This window comes from Metopolophium dirhodum, chromosome 1 (assembly GCF_019925205.1).
Source record: "Metopolophium dirhodum isolate CAU chromosome 1, ASM1992520v1, whole genome shotgun sequence".
Classification (NCBI taxonomy): Eukaryota; Metazoa; Arthropoda; class Insecta; order Hemiptera; family Aphididae; genus Metopolophium; species Metopolophium dirhodum.
This window is the reverse complement of record NC_083560.1, coordinates 152,911,467-152,936,001: the sequence shown is the minus strand read 5'-3', so window position 1 is coordinate 152,936,001 and position 24,535 is coordinate 152,911,467. Positions and strand designations below refer to the sequence as shown.

Sequence of the window (24,535 nt, the reverse complement as noted above, 5' to 3'; positions counted from 1 at the left end):
AGCTTTTAGTCAATGGTACACCATCAACTCCAACAACTAATTTAATTGTGTCACAAGAAAAATCTTTAGCTATATGTTTTTTAATACCATTTAAAATACCAAAATGGTAGTATATACCTGGTGGTGCAGTTGTAACATCCACTTTTTTGTTATAAGAAATACCTGAATAATTACTATAAACAGTCCGAGCATCAGAGGGAAAATCATTAAAGAACTTACGGTTTTCTAAAATTTTTAACAAATTAGAAAAAGTTGAATTTTGTACATTGTGATTAACGGCCCAATCGGCCAAGTCACTAGTAAATGGTTGTTGTTGAGAATCAGATTTACTTTCGGTATCATCAGCTGAAGAATCATTAGATTCTTCTAAAAAATCATAAGTATTATCTTCAACAGGGTTTAGTTCTATTATATTTAAACTAGAAGATTCATTAATCTCAGAAATGACTAAATCTGAAGTAGACTCAATACTCTCAGAAGAAGTAATATTATGAGTAATTTGTGATGGTTCATTAACTTACTGCAGGGACATTATCTATCTCAATCAATGTTCTTGTAAACATTTTTCCTCTAATTTTTCCTCTACGTTTAGTAGACTTACTAAACTTATTTTTACTTTGATACATTGTAAATACTAGTCAATTTATCTACATACCTATCCCAACAGAGTTCTACTATTTACCTTAATATTATACCCATCACCAGTATTACACAACCTCTTTAAATAATGAAATATAATATACTTATATGACGATGACGAAATATAATAGCTGGACGTCGAAACTCGAAAGGCGCGCAAAATGCAAAAATAATATTGTTGAACTGCGAACGAACGGGTATCTGCTGTGGCCTGCTGACTACCTACCGGTAGGCAGACAGTCGTGCTACGCAGTGATAAGGAACATGGGGTTTTCCTCCTTCCGCTGTTCAAAGCCAGTGTTAGTCTTAAAAAGGTATATGGAATATGTTTAATGTACAATATTATTATCGATAATGTATAGCAGCCATTATTATCATTTATGATATCGCTATGGATCGGGCAATAACACCTCACCTTTAATATTAAGGCACGGGTCGTCAGTTCGATCTCAACGACGCGTCGGTGACAATGCCGGTCAATGTACGCGACGTAATGTAATATTCACATTATTATAACAATTAAAATAGTGTTTATTATTTAAAATTATTATTCAAGTATTATTAATAAAATATATCAATTAATTATACAGTCCACTAGTATTTCATTAGTTTTTTTTATTCAATTTGAAACTGAGCCGAAACATTGGTCCAAACGAACCGGATCGTAACGTACGCGTCAATATTATTACACGCATTGTAGTATTTTGAATTACAAGTTCACGGAAGAAGATCAGTAAAAAGCTTCAAGAAAGAAGACAGCATCAGGTGAGTGAGTCTCAATTTAACACGTATTTAAATAAAAAGTGGCCTCCTATAAGTCTTATTAATTCGTCCTTGACTCAAAATAAATCCGTTAGGGAAATTGTGCTTAAACCTATATCCAAAATATTATATCATCATAACATTATAAACGGTAGATAGTGGGTAGAGGTCGATCACAATGGCTAGCGATAATAATAAATAAGCAGCATTCGTTCTACGTCGCGGTCAGATCAAAGGGCAGCTTACACGATTTCAAACATTACTGGATGACCCAAAGTCCAATGTTACAACGCAATTAAGATTACGGGCTGAAAAGATACGTGAAGCATGGAGCGAATTTGATGCCATACAAAATAATATCGAGATATTAGACGTTAGTAATGAACAGGTACAATATAGGTCCACATTCGAAGACTTATACTATGATTTATTGTCAAAAGTCGACGATAGATTAGAGGGAAATAACGCACTCGCGCAAGGTCGACAATTAATACAGGCTGATCAAAGTGAAAAAACAAGTCACAAATTTTCATTTGTAAAACTTCAGCCGATCGAAATTCCTACATTCACGGGAAAATTTGATGATTGGGTAACGTTTCATGACATATACTGTGCAATGATACATACAAATAATTGTTTATCAGATATCCAAAAATTTTATTATTTAAGAAATGCGTTAGAAGGCGAAGCAACTTCATTAATAAAAAATTTGGAAACTTCCTCATCGAACTATGAAAAAGCGTGGAAAATAATTACCACAAGATACAATAATACACGTATGTTAATACAAACGCATACAAAACGTATTTTTGATCTAGAGCCAATCAATAAAGAATCGGCAATCAAATTAAAACAATTAACTGATTCGATAAACGGACATATGCAAGCATTAAAAGCGCTAAACCATGACCCATACAATTGGGGTGCGTTGTTATTACATGTAATTTACACGAAACTTGATACGAACACTATCAAGCAATGGGAAATGGAAACGTCCAGAGAAGAACTACCTAGTGTAGAAATGTTAGTGGAGTTCTTAGGTAAAAGGAATCAAATGTTAGAGTCAGTCGAAAATGCTAGATTACTAACAGGCAAGCAAAACGAATCTAATTATTCACTATCAAAAATCTCAAAAGTTGGAACATCAAAGAAGGGTGCGTCAACATTTTTATCTACATACAAAATGAAATGTTACATGTGTCAACAACCACACCCAATCTACAAATGTACCATATTTCTGGCACTTGACATAGCGTCCAGAATAAAGAAGGTCGATGAATTAAAATTATGCAAAAATTGTTTAAAAAAAACAGATTATCATGTAAATTTATGTCCATCGAGAAAATGTATAAAATGTCAACAGTTGCATAATTTACTTTTACATAAGGAAACAAGTTCAGTTGACGAAAATGTCAATATATTATCAAACAATGCATCAGTATCTGCGCATACAGCAAAAGTCAACATTGATAGCGAAGTGTTGTTAGCTACGGCAATAATTAAAATATCGAGTCCCGCTGGCAGGCATTCGCATGGGCGAGTGTTGTTAGACAGCGGATCACAGAGCAATTTTATAACAAACAATTTGGTAAACAAACTCGGACTTCAGCGGGAAAAAGTAAACATTCCAATATGCGGTATCAGTGAAACGAATAATACAATAAAATATAAGGTAACAGCTGTAATCAACTCATTAAATAACTCGTACTCTACGATAATTGACCTATTAGTGTTATCGAAGATAACGGGCCCATTACTACGAACGTATATACGCAGTGTGAATGTTCCGAGTGATATGTATATGGCAGACCCGTCGTTTAATTATCCAGGTAATATTGATATACTTATCGGCGGAGACACTTATTGGGACATAATGTGCGCTGATAAAATAAAAATCAATGATGGACCATATTTACAAAAAACATTGTTCGGATGGGTAGCAGTAGGTAAAACGACGAATAATTTAAGTATGACAAGACCAAACACATGCTTGTTAGCAACTCGGAATCAATATAAAATATTAGAAGGTAAAATCGAAGCGTTCTGGAAAATGGAAGAGGTGTCGTTAAAACGTAATTTCACTGACGAAGAAAATACATGCTCCAAACATTTTATTGAGAACGTCACGAGAAATAAAGACGGTAGATTTGTGGTGAGGTTACCATTCAAGGACAATTATCGGCAGTTAGGTAACTCATATACATCAGCATTACGAAGATTCTTATCATTAGAAAAACGATTACGCAATAATACCGAGCTATATACGAAATATAAAATGTTTATGCTAGAATATGAAAACCTTAAACACATGGAGTGCGTATGCGACGCAGGCGGTGATAAACAGGTAATCGATGACAATAATTGCTTTTATCTACCACACTCGTATGTGATAAATGACCGCAGTAGAACAACAAAGCTTCGTGTTGTTTTCGACGGGTCAGCAAAAACAAGTACCGGCATATCATTAAATGATACATTAATGAATGGTCCGAAAATACAGCCTGATTTGTTAGAAATCGTCATTCGGTTTAGAACACATAGATATGCGTTCTCGGTCGATATAACAAAAATGTATCGACATGTATTAATACACAAAGAAGATCGCGATTATCAACGCATATTGTGGAGATCTGATCAAAATGATGAAATAAAAATTTATAAGTTGTGTACTGTAACATACGGTTTAGCACCTGCAGGATTTTTGGCAGTAAGTTGTGTTAACCGCGTTGCTGAGGACGCCGTCAACGTAAAATTAAAAGAAATTATAAAAAACGATTTCTGTGTAGACGATTGTCTTACCGGAGCCGATACGTTAACGGAAGCAATACAATTACGTAATGAACTGATTTCAATTATGCATAAGGCAGGATTTGAATTATCTAAATGGACAGCAAATCATAAAAACCTAATCCCGGACACAAATGAAAACGAAGCATCGTCAGTATCAATGGATAAGGAAAGTGTGAAGACCTTGGGTTTGTATTGGGAACCAAACAGTGATCATTACACTTACGTTGTTCAACCACCGAAAATAAACATTGAGGTAACCAAAAGAGATGTTATTGCTGGACTAGCAACATTATTCGACCCATTAGGTCTAGTAGGTCCAGTAATATTAGTGGGCAAAATATTACTACAAGATTTATGGCGTAAGAAAATTGAATGGGATAGTCAAATTCCACCACACATGCAATCGGTGTGGAACGGGTATATCGATTGTTTAAATGAATTAAATACTTTTAATATACCACGTTGGCTTGGATCCAATAATGATAAACAAATTGAGATACACGGGTTCGCAGATGCGTCCATGAAGGCGTATGGCGCCTGTATATACATGCGTACGTCAGATAAGGACGGTAATATTACATGTCAATTAGTGTGTGCCAAATCTCGTATTACGCCAATAAAGGTAATTTCTATTCCTAGATTAGAGCTATGCGCGGCGCTACTTTTATCACGTCTAATGTCCACAGTTATACCAGCACTTATTATAAGTGTGTCAAAAAGATATTTTTGGACAGATTCCACTGTCACCTTAGCTTGGTTAGCTGCAGATTCAGGCAGGTGGAAAACATTCGTTGCGAATCGTGTCAGTGAAATCCAAACATTAACTAATAGTTTGGAGTGGGGACATGTGAAATCGAACGACAATCCAGCTGATGTATTGTCACGAGGGTGTACGCCGAACGAATTAAAAATCAAGACGCTTTGGTGGCATGGTCCGGTATGGTTAAAAAATAATGAATTTAAACATTCAACAGCATATATAGAAGATTCCGCACATATAAATGATATCAAAAATGAAGAAAAGATTACGCCTATTATAGTGTGTACTACAAATGTGGGCGCGTCGTTTGACATTGATAAGTACTCGACGCTGAACAAATTATCGCACGTCGTTGCGTACTTATTACGATACAAAAACAACTCATTATCAAAACGTAATAATATTCCGCGAATTACCGGCCCGCTTAATACAGACGAGGTATTAACTGCAATAAAATCAATAATTAAACTACTACAGGGCACATATTTTTCCTCGGAAATTAAAGATTTAAAAAGCAAACACTATGTGTCGTTGAGTAGTAATATATATAAATTAAACCCGTTCATAGACGATGATGGAATCGTGCGCGTGGGCGGTAGACTAACCAACGCGACACTTATTGATACAGATCAACGATTTCCAATTATTATACCTAAGGAGACAAACTTTTCGAAATTAATTATGTTACGCGAACACGAAAGGTTAATGCACGCTGGTCCTCATGCTACACTTGCAACGGTGCGATTAAAATATTGGCCACTCAACGGGCGGAAATGTGCGCGAAAAGTCGTACATCAATGCGTAAAATGTTTTAGAGCACGACCGAAAAATGTGTCACCTTTAATGGGTAATTTACCCAAATTTCGAGTCGATCGGGCAAGTAGATGTTTCGAGAATTGTGGGGTAGATTACGCAGGACCGTTTCTATTGAAATGCAGTAATCGACGAAATGCCGCAGCTCAAAAAGCATATATATGCGTGTTCGTATGTTTCGCGACGAAGGCTGTACATTTAGAACTAGTGTGTGATTTAAGCACAGATGCATTTATCGCTGCCTTAAAAAGATTCATATCCCGCCGAGGTTTATGTAAAAATATATACTCCGATAACGCCACTTGCTTCGTAGGTGCGAACAATAAATTTAACGAATTAAAACAATTAATGTCGGTGGAAGACCACAAAATACGGATTAATCAATTTATGACCAATAATGAAATGACATGGCATTTCATTCCTCCACGGGCCCCTCATTTCGGCGGACTGTGGGAGGCGGCGGTTCACAGCATTAAAAAACATTTAAATCGCAGTATAGGATCCGTAAAAATGACCTACGATGAGTTCTATACGCTAATAGTACAGATTGAAGCGTGTCTAAATTCACGACCACTTACCCCGTTATCTACTGATCCTTTTGATTTATCCGTCCTTACTCCTGGCCATTTTTTAATAGGAGACTCACTCTCAGCGTTGCCGGAACCAGAAATAAATAACTTAACCAATAATTTGTTGTCACGGTGGCAAAAGGTACAACACATTACGCATCAAATTTGGAGACGTTGGAGCTTAGAGTATCTAAGTCAACTCCAGGAACGTTCCAAATGGAATAAGCCAGATAATTCCGTTTTAAAAATTGGTTCCATGGTTTTGATAAAAGACCAAAATTTGCCCCCGTTACAATGGCACCTGGGACGCGTGAGCGAAGTATTTCCGGGCAGTGACGGCGTCGTACGAGTCGCAACGGTCAATACTCCAAGTGGGCCGAGGAAGAGAGCGGTGAGGCTATTATGCCTATTGCCAATACAAGATAACGATGAATCAAGTCAAAAAAAATAAAAAGTTGTAAAAAAAAAATGTATTATTAGGGTATTTTTCAATTAATTATTGTAATTTGTGTTTATATTATGTTGAATTAACGAATTATTTATTATGTATATTATTTTTAGTATATTATTTAACTAATAATTATAATTTTGTATTTATATTATGGTGAGTTAACGCAAACTTTATATTATTTTTAATAATCTTTTTGATTGTGGGCTAAATTTATTAGTTATTAATTTAATATGTTTTTACTTATTTTTGTTCCATTCAGAGACCGTGACCTTAATATTATTTTATTATATCATGTTGAAGACTATCCTTCAAGGTGGCCCCTATGTTTAATGTACAATATTATTATCGATAATGTATAGCAGCCATTATTATCATTTATGATATCGCTATGGATCGGGCAATAACACCTCACCTTTAATATTAAGGCACGGGTCGTCAGTTCGATCTCAACGACGCGTCGGTGACAATGCCGGTCAATGTACGCGACGTAATGTAATATTCACATTATTATAACAATTAAAATAGTGTTTATTATTTAAAATTATTATTCAAGTATTATTAATAAAATATATCAATTAATTATACAGTCCACTAGTATTTCATTAGTTTTTTTTATTCAATTTGAAACTGAGCCGAAACAGAATAGTTGTGTTGCGTATCGCATCGTACTATATAATATACATATATATATATGTTTTATGTTACTGTTGATAACTAAAAACTATATCGAATATCGATAACTATTTTATTATTATTATTTATCGTACGATATTATAAGATATTATACTAGCCGTCCGTCCGATCGTAATAAATGCGTAGCCGTTCGTCATAGACCGTATAGTGTCGTACGATAATATTTTTAGTTGTTTGTTGCGTAGTTTTGAGAGGTATGCGCTATTACTTACGACTCATAAAATAATTGTAACTTTTGTAAATTGTAATCAAACGAAAATAAAGAGATTGCATATATTAGAGATAGCTTATTATTGATATGAACTTTAGATATAGTTATCGCCAGTACCACTGCAATATTAATAAAATGTTATTAAAATAATATTACCATGTTATTCAACATTGTATATTGTGGAAATTTATTATTGATGTATTTGTTTGAATCAAATCGAATATGAACTTTTAGATATTACTAAAATATCAAATAAATAATCAAAAATATTTATCTTAAATATGATATTACTAAGATATTATAAAAATGATATGACTATAATATTAAAAATTGTATATTTAATAAATATATCATTTATGTTTTTTTTTAAACATACAAATTTGGATATTATACAATTATCCGTAAAATGTATAGATTTCAATATTGGCTTACAGTTATTATCCAAATAATTACTAGATATTTAAGTTACTAATTTAATACTACACAGATATATAAAATGCAATATAATATGAAAATGTACAAAAAATAAATATACAGTGAATATTAATGTCAACATTTTGCTGTGTGGGAAGTGTCATGATTTAGATGTATTATTTTTGAAAGTGGGACGCGTTCTAGATGTTCGTTGGGTAGCTAGCAGCAAGAAAGCTGTCAATGTTGTTTGGAGAATGTTCCCGGCTTTATGCAAACATTTTTCTGAGGCATCAGAAGATACTCATAAAGACTCTAAAGCAAGAAAAAAGTATCAAGGTTTAAAAGCAAGATTAGCTAGTCCAGAATTTTTGACCGACTTAGCCCTGATGTGTGACTGTCTTCAAGAATTAACTATTTTGTCAAAACAACTACAAGATCGTTCCACAACACTCATTATTGGTCAAAAACATATAAATAGAACAATTAGGGTATTAGTTTCTTTTAAAAATGTACCGGGGGAACATATGTCTGAAGTTTTAAAAATTGAAGATACTATGAAGTTCAAAAATATTCAGCTTTTCACCAATACAAAACTAATTAAAATTAATCAGTCAATTTCTTACTAGTCTGATAAACAACTTAAAATCTAGATTGCTCGATAATAAACAAGATGATATGATTATTCAAGATATGCAAATAATGGATATGACCAACTGGCCAGAAAATATTGACATACGATTTGGAGAAACCGAGGTTAAACGTTTATGTAAGCGCTTTATGCTCAACCATGAAAATGCAATAAATGGAATCAGGCAACTAATTCATGATCCAACAGTTTTACCAAAAGACATTATGCCAGAATTTGATAATTTTTATAAAACATTTCCTGTTTCAACAGCGGAATGTGAAAGAGGGTTCAGTTTAATGAACAACAAATGTAGGTACTAAACTAAGAGCAAGGCTTACCATGAAGAATATTTCCAACTTAATGTTTATTAGTATTAATGGTCCTCCATTAGAAAAATGGGACCCCAAAGACTATGTGAAATCGTGGATGGTTAGTCATAGATCTGCAGAAGACACTAGAACCAAATTATGTCGACCAGCTATCGTTGCAAATAGTGAAAACAAATCAAACCTTTGGAAAATACTTTAAGCAAATTAAAAAAAAAAAATGTAAAACATTTGTCATATTAGACTATTAATTGTTAAAATAATTTTTTTGTTTTTAATTTAGTATATTGTAAAAAGATAAATAAAACTCATAGTTGGAGCGAAGCGAGAAAATTTTTTTTTGATCCTACCTGGATCCCTCCATTATATAAATCTACTTGAATAAGGCCCACTGTTTATTTTATCAATACATCACTGGGTATAGGTACTGACTTACCTATACACAGACACACAGTATAGAACGGTTTTACGACGGTTGTTATTCAAATAGGTCCGTGGTATAAACTAAGAATTAATCTAAACATTTTGAAAAAAAATTTTGTGTAATAAACAATAATATACGAATAAATGCGATTATTCATTTTTGAAAACATTATTTTCATTATTTAATAAATAGTAAAACGTAATTATTCTCGTAAGTTTAGTATCTAATAGATATAGAAATTTTAGATAGTATATATATAATTCTAAACTATATATATAAGTCTAATTGTAAACTATTAATGTTAACAATAATTTATAATTACTTAGTATACAATAACTAGGTATACAATTATTTATTATATTATATATATATATAATATATATACACCAACCTGCATTATTTTTATATTCTAAGCCAACAGCTTCATCATCAATCATCATGTTCTTCAAAGTCTAATTGATTAATTACAAACTGATCTTGGTTTTTAAGTTCTTTAAGCTCTTCGCGAATCCGTCTTTTTTTACTGGTTTGACTTAAACAGCTCATGTTTTTAATGTTAAGGCAAAATAATATATATACCTATATACTTCACTTCTCGTAATTTTAGTCCACTGTGTTGATGACTATTTTTACTATTTATATAGCTCTTTTGGACGTGCGACTGCGACTATTATAATATAATATTATTATTTATAAATTAAACTATTAAAATATTACTCAAATTGCCAAACGAATAACAATGTGATTACTTCACGGTCTAGTTCGTGGATTTACGACTCACCACGGCTAGCGATGTCATATATGTCATATATGATGACCTATTGTTTTGGCGGGGGACGACACGTTTTGATTTGTGCGCAATAATAATACTATCTCTTCTCTCTGGCGCTTCGGGCTCTCGGCAAACATATTTTATAACAATATATATGTATATTTTATATATATTACTTAAAATCAAATATAGCTGAACCTAATTTAATGTCTTTTACTTTTAAAAACAAACAAACAACAGTCAACAGCAGTAGCGTAGTAGCTGCAGAGCTCAATCAAGGTGGGGATAGTGAGGGGCAATTTAAAAGTTGTAGGTAATACACTACAATTTTATTCAGGATATAATCGTGAACATCACCAATAAAAAATTCCAAGAACGGGCCATACACCCATGCACCGCCTCAGGTACGCCAGTGGTCAACAGGGTAATAAATAATTACTTCCTGAATTGATAATGATTACTTTAATTTTTGATATAAAACTCTAATTTTAAAAACACGAAATTAGAACCTATCGTGAATCTGACCATTTATTATTTACAAATGACGACAGTAATATAATTAAGGTTGTACTTAAATACAAACTAAAACACTCCACCGATCGCCAAATTCTGTGTAATAAAAACTCATGTCAAAACTCAAAACCGCCACTAGTCTGTGGTACAAGACGTGAACAACTCTTCCTCCTAGCTGTTAATATATATACGTTAGTGACTAGTGTCTAAGTGTCTTTTTTTATTTTTTTATTTTTGTGTCTGTGTACACGATAAATAGTCGAAATAATGCTTCGATTTTCAACTTCAGTATCTTGTTCGATTGGAAAGTGAATATCGTTGGTGCATTGGGGAGGTCAAAATTTAAATTCCCCAGTAGCTTTCAAAAGCGCCGGGAAAAACAAAAGAAAAATTAAGGAAAAACGGGAATTTTTACGCAAAATCTGTTTTCGAGAAAATCGATTTTGGTTTTTCGTGTAACTTTAAAACAAATGACCGTAGATACATGAATTTTTCACTGGTTGTTTATATTTGCATTTTCTATACATGATAACATTTTCAAAATATTTTGATTTATTTTGAACTGTTTTAGGGACATTTTCAGTTTCCAATTTTTTTATTTTTTTTTTTATGAATATCAATAAAAATTTATTTATTGAGTAAAAATACTTGAAAATTTAATACAAGGCTCCTAGTATATTGTTTCAAAGACAGATGAAAAATATTAAAAATCGTTGGTCACAGTTTTTTTTATAAGGATTTAAAGTTCAAAAATTGACAAAATATGGAAAAAATCACGAAAATTTGCAAATTATTTCGAGTTATAAATTCATAAAATTTTCTTTTATAAGCATTTAAAGATCGAATTTTGACAAAATTTATCAAAATCTCGAAAATTATCAATCATCATCGTAATTAATAAATTATAAAATGTTCAGTTTTTATAGCTTAGGATTGAAAATTTAAAACAAAGATTCTCATAAATAGTTCATACTGTAGCCAACAAATCTAAAAAATATATGAACACAGTTATTTTTTACAGACATTTTAAATTCAAATTTGGACAAAATTACATATTAAAAAACCTAGAATACTATTTTAGTTATTTTGTTGTGATTGTATAATATTATTCGTGGGTACTTGAAACTTCTAAAGTGTACTATTATATATCTATGATAGTACCACGGTTTGTTGTTGATGTATAACGCGTTATAAGTACCTAATGGATATTGTGATATGATTAATTTGGAATTTATTATAGGTCAATTTTTTTTTTAATACCAAAGATATGTATATGTTACTGTGAAAGACCGCAATTGGTGAATGCTGACAGTCACCGGTTAATGCCAACATACACTAAATTCATTGGTGAATGTCGACTTATTGATTAAATTTGTGACTTTAGTAAACATACACTAGTGAATGTCGACATTTATACAACGATATTGGTGAATGTTGGTAATGCCGATATTATTTAATCGCAATTATAAAACAAGTATTATACAAATTGATAATTTTGATAAAATGTTTTGTTACATACTATCTAGTACCTATGCAGCATAAAGTATTGTACAAGTTGATAATTTCGATAAAGTGTTTTATTGTCTTACCCAACTACTTTTATTATATCTAGATAACCTCCATGCTATCCTGTCTTGCTATAATTTAGTGTGGTATTGTCATTCAACGTACCTAGTTGTATATTTTTATTTTTATTTACAATTTTTTTTTTAAAAAGGAAAAAATAGCGAATTATTTTATAATAAATTTAATGATTTAAAGAAATGATAATTCTTTTTTTCTATCAGCTGAAAAATATAAATTTTTAATTAGTGAAGTGAACATTTCAAAAGATAAAGCTAATAAACAACGTAATGACTATCGACGATTAAAGCGGTATGATGTTTTGAATATACTCGGAAGTAATAAACTTATAGTCCCTTTAAAACCAGGAAAAACAAATATAAAATATTAAGCTGTAAAAATGTTGCGAACTTCAAAACAAAAGTTTCAGCCGGCTAATGTTGGAGAAACTGTCCGTATTCGAGTTCCAGATGTTGATCGTAGTAAAATGGATCCCCAAAATATTTTAGGTGTAGTATTCGATATAGTAGATAATGATTTTTATAAATTAGCTACCAAAAACGGTGTTATAAATTGATTATACACCAGAAACCAGTTTTCAGTGTGTAAAGAAAATTTAATATCAATCACTGATGTACAAAGGGATGTACAAATTTCTTTAAGGGAAGCTTCTACATCAAATTCATTGATTGGTGGGCAAGGATATACAAGATGTAACTGTAAAACAAAGTGTACTGCAAAAAAGTGTAAATGTAGAAATGTTGGCATTTTATGTAGTACACAATGTCATGACAGTTTGTCATGCTGTAATAAGTAATATTATAAAATAATCATAATTTAAATACCTAATAATTATACAAATATAATATAGTATAATATTGTTTGTCATGCTGTAATAAGTAATATTATAAGATAATCATAATTTAAATACCTAATAATTATACAAATATAATATTGTATAATATTGTTTAATAATAATAGTAATAATAATATTTTTTTTTGATTTAATTAAAGATATTATGTTGTTTCTACTTTATAACATAAAATACATTCAACTATTAACTATATGTATAGTACTTTAATAATAATATATGTGCGAATACGTATCTATGTCAACATTAACCAAAATCTTGTTGTGTATGTCAACATTGTCCAAAATCCTAACGAAAATGTCATCATCCACTAGTAAATGTCTGTATTATTTTAGTTTTTCAACATTCACCAATTCATTAGGTGTATGTTGACATTCACCAGGTGAGTGTCAGCATTCACCAATTGCGGACATTCACAGTTGTTACGTCCCAACCGACGTCGATATATACATCAACGCAGAGATAAAATACGTGATGTACTAGGTATGATGAATGTTTATTAACGTAGTACTAAAATACAATGTTATAATATAAAGATAGAATATAAACTGTGAGTGGTGTTACGACCTGACTCTGAATGTCCCTGACCGTCTGAAGAGCTCTTGTCCTGGGCTTCTATATATATGATTGTGTCCTTTGGAGTGGGTGGTTGTAGTAGTGGCTAAGCTCGGTCATGAGACAGAGTTCGGGTCTCGTATTTGGTATGCTGGTCGACTCGTATCCTGCGCAGTGGCGTGCCCAGGAAATTTCAATGGGGGGGGGGGGGGGGATATATGTTGTAAATTTTTTAGTAAAAGTACATTTAAATTAATCATGGTTATCCAAACACAAAAATTGCTAAACATATGTATAATATGTACATTCATGCATATTGAGTATCATTCTACAATTAGAATTAATTTAAATAGCCACACACTATACACTATTGTTTAAATAAAAGGACAACATTAAACTAAAAACATTTATAACCTTTATTAAAATAATTAATATACAAAAGAAAAATAATTCTTAAAAACAACTTAGTTATTCCAAACGAAAATTTAACCTCCTAGATTTTGTACTCATCTCATCAATGACTTCATCAGTATTTATTTTAATGTCTCGATGAATGTTCATCAGAGCTAAGCCGTTTAATCTTGCTTGTCCAATAGAATTCCTTATATAAGTCTTTAAACGATTTAATGTGGAAAATGATCGTTCACCAGTTGCGGTAGTGACTGGTAGGGTTATTAAATTTTTTAATAATTTGTGTATGTGTGGAAATATCATATGGTCACATTCACTAAAAACATCAAGAGCGCTTTTTGAAACATGAATCTCATTACACTTTTCTTGCCATAAATATAATTCTCCAGTTATAACTAAGCTACTGTTATTCAAATCCTCTTGATATGTATCAATGAGGTAAGTCCAATAATGATGTTGTGAAATTCAATAGGTAAATATAAATTAACATTAGTATATACAAAATATAAACAAACTATTATTATTTTGTAATAATAAAAAAAATATTTAAGATTTAAATAGATATATAAAAGAATATTACCTTAATATTTTTGGATATTGAATCAACAACATAAAAAAAGTCTGATTTGTCAACATTTGTTGTGTTAAAATCTGTATCCATAAGTGATGTGTTTATCTAAAAATGTAATAATATTTATGTATATTTTATATAAATATAATTATATATGAGTGTTAATAATTTCTTAGTCTATAACTCATTTAAATTAACAAAATATTATGTAAACTTACTTATTATTAATAACATAATATTAAATTAAACTACATAATTGTATAATACTTTATAAACTTATTTTTTTCATAATATTATTTACATTCTTAATATTTCAATACCAACTTACCTTCTGATTAGCTTTAGGTTTCTTTGACAAAAATGACATAATCGATCCATCACGTTTTGCCATTATAAATAAAAGAACTTAAAATTGTTAAATGTCAAATACTTAAACAATAAATAAAAATGTTTGTAAGTATGTTGTATGTAGGTATAGTGTATACTATCACTGCAATTGGTATTATCACAAAGTAACAATAATAGAGTATTAGCTATTAATAGAATATCACAATTATATTATGATCTACTGAGAGATAAGAACTGGTCATTGAAGTAGCTGATAATTTATATCTGATTAGTGATTGGTAACCACTGATTTACCCATAGACCTTATATTTTTAGTATACGTGATTAGCATGATCCATCATTCTATCTTCTATCATACCATAAACATAATTAATTATTAATTATTACTTAGAGGATTTATTGCTCATGAGCATGAATACATAATCACTGATCTATAATCAGTATAATCCGTATAGTGAATGTTTATAATAGCCAATGGGAAATAATTTGTAAGCAATAACTTATTACTGATAATTTTAAAAGTAATATCCATATCCATATATAAATGTTTGTCTATGGTAATATCTAATAAGTTGAAGTTAACAAAAAAAATCCAATTGGGGGGGGGGATATAACCCCTAACCTCCCCCCCTTGGGCACGCCACTGATCCTGCGTATGGGCGTTGGCTTTCCAGGAAGGATACGTATGTGACGGCACCTTCTATAGTTTAATTGTTTTCTCTACGATTTTGCAACGACCTCCGCATGTTATACTATACTAATTGCCTTATTAGTTATAGTGTCAAATATTATTAGAAACGTGCGGCGCGCTGTACATAGTTAATATATGATTAATTAATACGTGGGTACGTAACACAGTAACATATATAATATGTCTTAAACCTAGACTGACATAAAGCGTCTCCGCTCAGAATCGTTTTTCGTATACAATGATATTATATCATTGAATTCAAATTTAATTCACGGAGTGAATTACAGTTTGTCAACAAAAATTCATACTAATGAGAAAATTAGCACAAAGCGGCCCTAATTACAGATTATCAACAAAAATTCTAGTCAGACAGATTAACTCGTAAACAAGTCAACAACTCCGATTTATGGCTAATTCATCATTATTGTACGCCGTTCTGTGCTAATATTTTTTTTAATGTTTGTACAATTGAACATCTTGCAATTTTTTTGAATAAGATATTTTTTCAAGTTGAGGCACATAATTTGGGTATTGATTTCACTTCTTTATTAAGCCCCAAATTCTATTTTTTCAACCGTGGCCCTTTTTGGCACAGAACTTTGAGATTGATTTCACATCTTTATTAACACCAAAGTTCTATCTTTTCTCCCAATCTCTTCAAATTACGCACAGAAAGCCTTCTTTACTTCTCCGAAGTAGTTTTTTTGAGGATTTCAATTATTTTTCGGAAGCACGTTGTACTGTGATATACTGAGGATTATATATATTATTATATTTAATTTTATTTGGAAATATGTTTCTTACATATTATAAATTCAAATATTAAAGACAAGCAAACATGTACTTATATACTTTATTGTAATTATTGTAAATATGCATTATAATAATACTATTGTTTATCGTATAAATATCGTGTAAATTAATCATAATATAATATATTACAGCCATAATTTAAATTTATATCAATTATATTGTTGTAAACAAGTCAACAACTCCAAAGTAGTTTTTTTGAGGATTTCAATTATTTTTCCGAAGCACGTTTTACTGTGATATCTCAGGACAATGTAATTATTTTGCTTCGAATACTAAAATGTGGGCGTTTTGGGAATTCTGGGGCCACTTTTGTATTTTCGTGATTTGGTTTTTTATTTGTACCCAGTTGGTTTTGTTCTCCCTGATCATTATGCTGTATCTGCCAGATTTAAGATTATTCTCGTAGAAAATGCAGCTGTGTAGCTTATAGGAGCGATTTTGAATTTTCAGTACAGACGTTGGCAAAGCCTTTATTTTGTAATTACAGAATATATAATCCCCAGGATTGCTATTATAGGAGTTTTCCAACTGTAATTGATTAATCAAAACTTTGTTGGTAATTTTTGGATCAACCTGAACATTATGAGGTGTATCCTTGTTACAACTTAAACATGTAGTCCAGGTTTATTAATTGAACGTTCGAAATCCATAATTGTTTTTAACTCATACGTTATTTTCGAATCATTTTTTATGGGTACTCGCATAATGTTTGATTGAAATTCTTGGACATTTTTACAAGAACATACAATACAAAGGTTATGTAAAGTATCATATAATAATCATACGAATTTGTGACAAAAAATTATACTTATTGAAACAGCAAAATTCACAAATCGTAGTATGTTCCACGGCGTTCGCAGAGTGAATAGAATAGCCATAGAATAGAAGACTAGCTATCTGTTGTTGTGGGTGAGGTTCGCGGTACGGTAGCGGCCGGCGCGTGGCGGTTGCTACGGCGCGGCGTTGGAAGGGGAAGTTTGGGCGGCCGCATCTCGCTGTATGATGGACGAAAGAAAAAGACTCACAAAACTGCAGTTTTTAGCTCTGTCTCTCTCGCACTCTGCATTCAACCAACGCGTGCGAGTGAGAGGTCCGAGCGCCGAAACGAAACTTAATGTATAATAGTCTCGCTATCGGTTGTCGGTGTGCTGTTTCTTATCGGTGTTACTTATGCACAGAAAGGAGTCTCTAGCAAGACTCTTCGATTGAATTCGAATTTAATACCATCCATTATACAGTGACCCACTTGTAACCTACTACAGTACAGCAGAGCACCTTTTTTTTACTTGATAATAATCATAATAAGTTATTATTCGAATTCGAAAAAACCACAGCAAATTTTATAGTCTGTTTACATGTTGTCCATACGACATACATTCATAAATATCAGAGCCGATCTACGGTCATAATATGAGGGGGGGCATATTATATATTCTTGATGAGACCATTTTATGCAAAACAATTTTTTTTAGCGAGAAGCTAATATAATAATCGTTCTACTGCGAAAGTGAGTAATTATTAAACCCGGTGCTTTTTGTTCATAAAACGGTTATTTTTAGGCATTGCGTCGTGGGCCACGGCGGTCTTATCTATTATCGCCGCGGTAGATCATCCGTTCAATTACAAGTTGTAAATTAATTGTGTCACGCTTCGAGCGACGACTATTATTATACTCATTTATGATGTGATTTGTGTTCGGGCAATATTATATTATAATATATAGGTTAGGGCTTTAAGCGATTTCCGCATATTATACCCGAGTAGCAATTTCGGCGCTGCAAATATGTTCACCAATCAGTAATTCTATGGTTCAATGCACGGTGAATTTCCGGTTCACTGCACTGTGTTTTTGGTCATTTTGAATACCGAATTTGTACATGGGTTGCACTGTGGTTTTTGAGTGCAACCGTCGGTTCAATACTCGTGTTATTGCAAAAATTAGTATACACATTAATAGTGCACTGAGAGTTCAATGTTGGGTTCAATAACAGTATTACTGCACCAAAAATATCCATAATTAATTGTGCAATGATAGTGTATTTGTCAGTTAAATTACAGTTTTATGTATCATTATATAACGATGCATTTTTCGTGTTTTGGTGTAATCAACAACCATTCCTAGCTGTAATTATATAATTCTTAATTTTTCATACAAATGTCTTAGAAATAACTATACAATTCTTACTAAATAAGTTTAATTTATTAACTTTATATATTATGTTTGACTTACTCTAACTTGGCCAGTTTTTAAAATAGAAAAAAACTTTTTATACAATAAATGTTTTAAAAAAAATACTCTACACGAACCTGCAGAAAAAACTGGGGTTACCATTTAAAAAAAAGTAAGTCGTATTGCGCATGCGCGTACCAAGTGAGCTAACATTTTTAAACTGGTCTGAAAATATGTATTTAAGTGCTCCCTATCACCTCCCGAAAACCCCATTCCAATACAATGTCACCCATCTGAGATATTCAGTGTTACCTCTTATTGTGAACATACTGTATATAGGTGAGGTTGGGTACCTGTACACACTTGAAATCTTGCTATCCCTATACATCTGCCCAAAAAGACACTTCTTGTAATTAATTTAAGTTTAAAAATGTATTTTTTTTATTACAATTGTTAATCTTAATTAACATCTTTTAAGTATGTAAACACTAATTCAAACTCATAAGTCCTTACTTCTTTAACTCCCCACCCACAAAAATAAAAATAAAATCCTGTAGATGTGCCTGGTACCATTGATCTTTAATAGAGTATTCTATATAGATTATGTCTAAATCAAAATAATACAATTGAATATTATAAAACCATACTTTTATTAATAACAAAAAACTAAAATTCTGGTTCATTTAATATACATATTATAGGATATAAGCATTATAAAAATAAAATAAAAATAAAAAAAATAACTGTTTAAAACTGAATAGTCATACCTTTACATATTCAGTATAAATTATTATTTTAAAAATAGAATCATTCATGAGCAATCACTTTAGGTGCGTGCCTCAAATAGTTGTCCAGCACTGTTATAAATTTTTTTTGGTTCAAAGGTGTATCGAGATAACCGGACAGTGATTCTAAATTAGTCAAAATTAATTAAATTACTTAGGTTTATTTATATATTATAATAATTATATATAACTATAGAATTTACCATATATAACAGAAAATAGCTCTAAGTCAATAAATTTCCGTTTTGTTTTTCCCTTATAACTAAAGTGACGCAATATCGTATAATCAAAACATAAGTTTACAGCTTCCCTAATTGCAGAACTTAAATTGAGTGATCCTACTTTCATAAGAATATAACTTTTTTGTAACAAACATTGAATTTTGATTAATAAAGTTATTTAAAGTAAGGGTTTAAAATAATCAATTCATGATCTTACTAAATTTTCTTTATGTAACAAATACACAATGTTTTAAACTGACAAAAGCGCTTCAGCTATATCTAATTCGTCTAATGATTTGACTGGCAAAATGCTAAGGAACACTGTTGGAATTATTGGATTTGGAAGAGCCAGTGCCCTTACTCTAAAATCTGATTTCATCATTGCCTGTAATTTATTTTCCATATTTTCAAATCCTTTACAGAGTCGAGCATTTGAATTCCTTCGAGCCTTTTTTCTTATTTTTTTCAATAATAGTTATTAATTTTGAATTATCACAACTGCAGTCTAAAATAAAAATAAATATTTCAAAATTGACAAATAAATAAATTATCTAAATGTAAAAATAAAAATATAAATGCAACCATTTTTTTGTTTCTAAAGAATCACTAAAGACCCCAGCAGTTGTTTGTAGTAGGAGAAGCAGTAGAGTCAATACCTTCAACTAAAAAATCTGTATCAGTGGCTGCATTAATAAACTCAGTGAGTTCTTCTATATCATCATTAGCGTTCATTGTTATTTCACTTACATCCAAATTATTATTTGAAATCATAGTTTTACCTATTAAAGTTAAAAGTTAAAATTTGTTAAGCAAAGTACTTACCAAAATAATTACATAAAAACTGAGGTGGTCCCGCGTAATAGCTGTTTGAATTCAAATAGCCTTTTACGCGGAAAGCCGCGCAGCGCTTCTCAAACAAACCGCCAATCGACGACGGACGACGCCAGCACGCGACACCCGCGCAGTGAACCGTCGGCCGGCCGTTCGGTGAACCGGATTGGTATGTCACTAGTTTTTCGACGACCCGGACGACACGACCTACCTGTGTCCCCGCGAGTCGCATCACCCATCCACTGACGAATATAATATAGTGTGCTTACTATTTGTTTTTCTATTATTTTTTTTTTTGTGTTTACGCACCTGAATAAACGCACCGGTTCCTAGAACAATAATTCGTTTGTGTCGCTTCCAATCTTTTTTTTGTTCACTTGGTCTGTTGACCCCTCACCATCCCATCCTCGCGGCTCCCCACAGGACCGCGACAACTGGCTCCCCGTACAGGAATCACTGGTAAGTGAAAACCTTTATTAACTTACCCCTTACTACCACCATCATATACCCCCCCGTTGCGCGACTTGGAAAAAAGTCCCCGACGCGATCCGACAAAAACGTGGTTAGCTGGCGAAAACGGATAAACCGGCGTTACGTAACATATTACATAAGGACGTAAAGGTATGTTTACACTCGTGCGTTTTTTCTTGCGTTAGACGCATGCATTATAGCGCACCGTGAGTTGAACGAAAAAGCTTGCAATAGCGCATGCCCTTTCAAGTTGAACGGCTACATTTTAGTGACGCACGCTTCGACGCAAGGTCTCCCGCGCTCGGTGGGAATCCTTTCAACACGCTGTGCTTTTTTGTATTGTACTATATATTAATATATTAGTATATACTGATATTATTTTATATTTTGTGTGTATTTGTTAAAAAATGACTGAAAACGAAGATCAAAATCAAACAACACGATTCATTGACGATTACATGTAATATTATATTTTAATTAAATTAAATAAATTACATTAAATTAAATTAAATTAATTTATTTATTAAAATTAGTTTTAATTAAGGAATTGTTTTAATTAATTATATAATATTATTATTATTTTATATTATGTAGATCGTTTCCGATACTATGGGATGCAAACCACAAAGACTACACAAACAAGATTAAAAGAAACGATGCCATTGTCTCGATAGGCACAAAATTTAACATGGACGCGGCGGCAGTAAAATCTAAAATAAAGAGCTTGCGATCGTACTATTCTAAAGAACGACAAAAATTACTTAAGAAAAAATCTGGTTCTGCCACGGAAGAAAATTATTCTTCCTCATGGTTTGCGTATAAATCGCTACTTTTCATTTCTGATTCAACTACACCAAGGGAAACAAGGGATAGCGAAGAACATGATAACCCGACAAGCGTTAACAATAATGAAAACGTAAGTTATTTTATATTTAAGCATTTCTATATTTATCAGTGTTTATTATTAGATTCAGTGTGTTATTTACGTATCTGTTAGCTATTGATAACCATAAATAAAACTATTTGGGTTTATTTATTTCTGGTTTATTATCAGTGGCGCCGATCCATTTATAAACATCTGGGGTAAAACCAAAAACCTATTTTATACCCACCCACCCAAAAAAAATTTCTCACTACGCTCGACAGTACAGGCATAATAATTTAATTATACAATTTATTTTATTTTAGGTATAAGAAACATTTTTTTTTATACTAAACTGTACATAAAAATATAAAAAACATAGTTCAGAAATTAATATCTTACCTACGTCGTCGTAGGTGGTAGGATAACTGACAAATACTTAACTACAATAAAAAAATTAAACAACTAACTGCTGCTATGTATAATATTAAATATAAAGTACTAAGTTGTTATTGTATTTTGGTATGCTCCAGTAATTTTTAAGTAAATATTTAATAAATACCTATGTATTTCTCAAAATAGTAAAAATAAAAATTATATGTAATACAAAAATGATTATAAATAAAATATATATAAATAAATTAAGTTAATATTTTTAACAGTTTATTACTGTTTTTAGCAAAATTATTAATCACATTGTCTGTATTAATTGGAACATCCTGTTCGCATGCAATGCGCATAAGTCCCTCCAATCTCGACTCAGCCATTGTAGACCGCAATCTTGTTTTTATAATTTTAAGCTTCGAGAAACTACGTTTAGTAGAAGCACTGGACACAGGTAGCGTCACAGCGATTTTTAATAACATATAAATATTAGGCATTACTAACCACTGTGTGACGGGGAGTTATAAGACCAGCACCTCGGGGGTTTTTACACCTTTAGCCATATGTCTCGAGGGCGGCTCCTTCACGCCTTTGGGTGACGCGGAAACATTCCTCCGACGGGTTACGTCAGGGCACCCTGGCGCCAGGCTGACGGTCCCCCGCCGGCTACTCTCGTACGAGATAGATCGGTGGGTTTCGTATAACCGCGTCGGCGAGCGCTGGATTCGACCCCAGGCAAATAACTCCCCTTCTACTAAGGCGCTACTCCCAGCAGCCCCCGCGAGGCCATCCACATATGTCGCGAACGCGCGGCCGGCGGGCGCGAGCACTCGAGGTACCCGCGCACGTCGGCCGGACGCACGCCACACAGCTCGACGGGCACTGTTACCGTTCGGGCGTTAGCTAAGTCGGGTTTCCAGTGGGGCTATCCTCGTCGCCCGCGAGATGAGCTTGAAGGATCCGTTATCCAGAGTACTCACAACGACTCTTTTCCCACTAGCATCGGCGTCGGGGCAGCTGTTTACGCTGTCGCGACGCGACCTTTTATGAGTGGTACGGTTTTCTTTGCCGGGTGCCGTGTCCGTACCGAATGCTCGGGTTTGAGTGCTTGACGGTGTGTGTCCCCCAACCGGACTTCCACCTTGCACGTGTTCGCACACGAGTTGGTCGGGCCCGTGTGCTCTCAGTCAGGTTAGGTTAGGTTAGGTTAGGTTAGGTTAGGTGAGAGAAAACTTAAAAAAAACAAACAACAGACAACGGAGAAACAAAATTCTACGCAAGAACTGTAAAGGAAAAAAAAACAAAAAAAAAGAGAACAACGGTGATGGGTGGTGCAACGGTCTCGGCCGCGGGTTGAACCTCTTTTTTCGGTCGTCGAAAAACTAGTAACATTACAATCCGGTTCACCCAACGGCCGGCCGACGGTTCACAGCGCGGGTGTCGCGCGCCGGCGTCGTCCGTCGTCGATTGGCGGTTTGTTTGAGAAGCGTAGCGCGGATTTCCGCGTAAAAGGCTATTTGAATTCAAACAGCTATTACGCGGGACCGCGTCAGTGAGAATACTGGAAGACTAAGTACACTAAAAGGTTATTTTAGATATGCTGTTGATGGAAATGGTCCTACACAAAATTTAGGATTTCAATCTACATCTCAATGAGGAGGAAGTGTCGAGCTCATCATTCCTTTATCACACTTAGGTTTAGGGTCAATGAAAGATATAAAACAAATTTACAATGCTAGATTTGAAATAATTTTTACAAGAAATACTGATGATGATGCATTGATTCTAGAAACAAACACTGAAGCTACAGCAGATACAAAAAATATTAAAGCAAAAAAGGGTAAAATTAATATTTTAGAATTAAAAGTTCAAATGCAAACAATAGAATATGATGAAATAACAAAAATTCAAATAGTTGATGAATTAATTAAGAAACCGTTTATTTTAGATTTTAAAACATTGCAATTAATTGAAATAAGAAATCTTACTGGAAAAAATATAAGATGCGATGTATCACCTAATTATCGGAATAATGAACATCCATTTTTTGGTGTTGTTTATTTTCAAAAAAATAAACTAGACAATCAAGATAGTAATGCTGCTTTTTTTGATGATTGTAATGTTGTAAATTATTCTTTTAAAGTTAATGGAAAAAAATATCCTAATGAATTGCAAAATCTTGATTTTAATGATATGAAATTTTGTCAAGCATATAAAGATCA

General features: G+C 32.5%; 1 protein-coding gene across 1 annotated transcript; it reads left to right on the top strand.

Annotated features, from left to right (window-relative positions):
* Positions 1-903: 903 nt before the first annotated feature.
* LOC132933405 (uncharacterized) lies at positions 904-9,258 on the top strand. The gene is made up of 5 exons (XM_060999697.1): positions 904-953; positions 1,702-6,724; positions 8,261-8,628; positions 8,729-9,043; positions 9,102-9,258. The coding sequence occupies exons 1-5, from the start codon at positions 904-906 to the stop codon at positions 9,256-9,258; spliced, it is 5,913 nt and encodes a 1,970-aa protein (XP_060855680.1).
* The last annotated feature ends 15,277 nt before the right edge of the window (positions 9,259-24,535 follow it).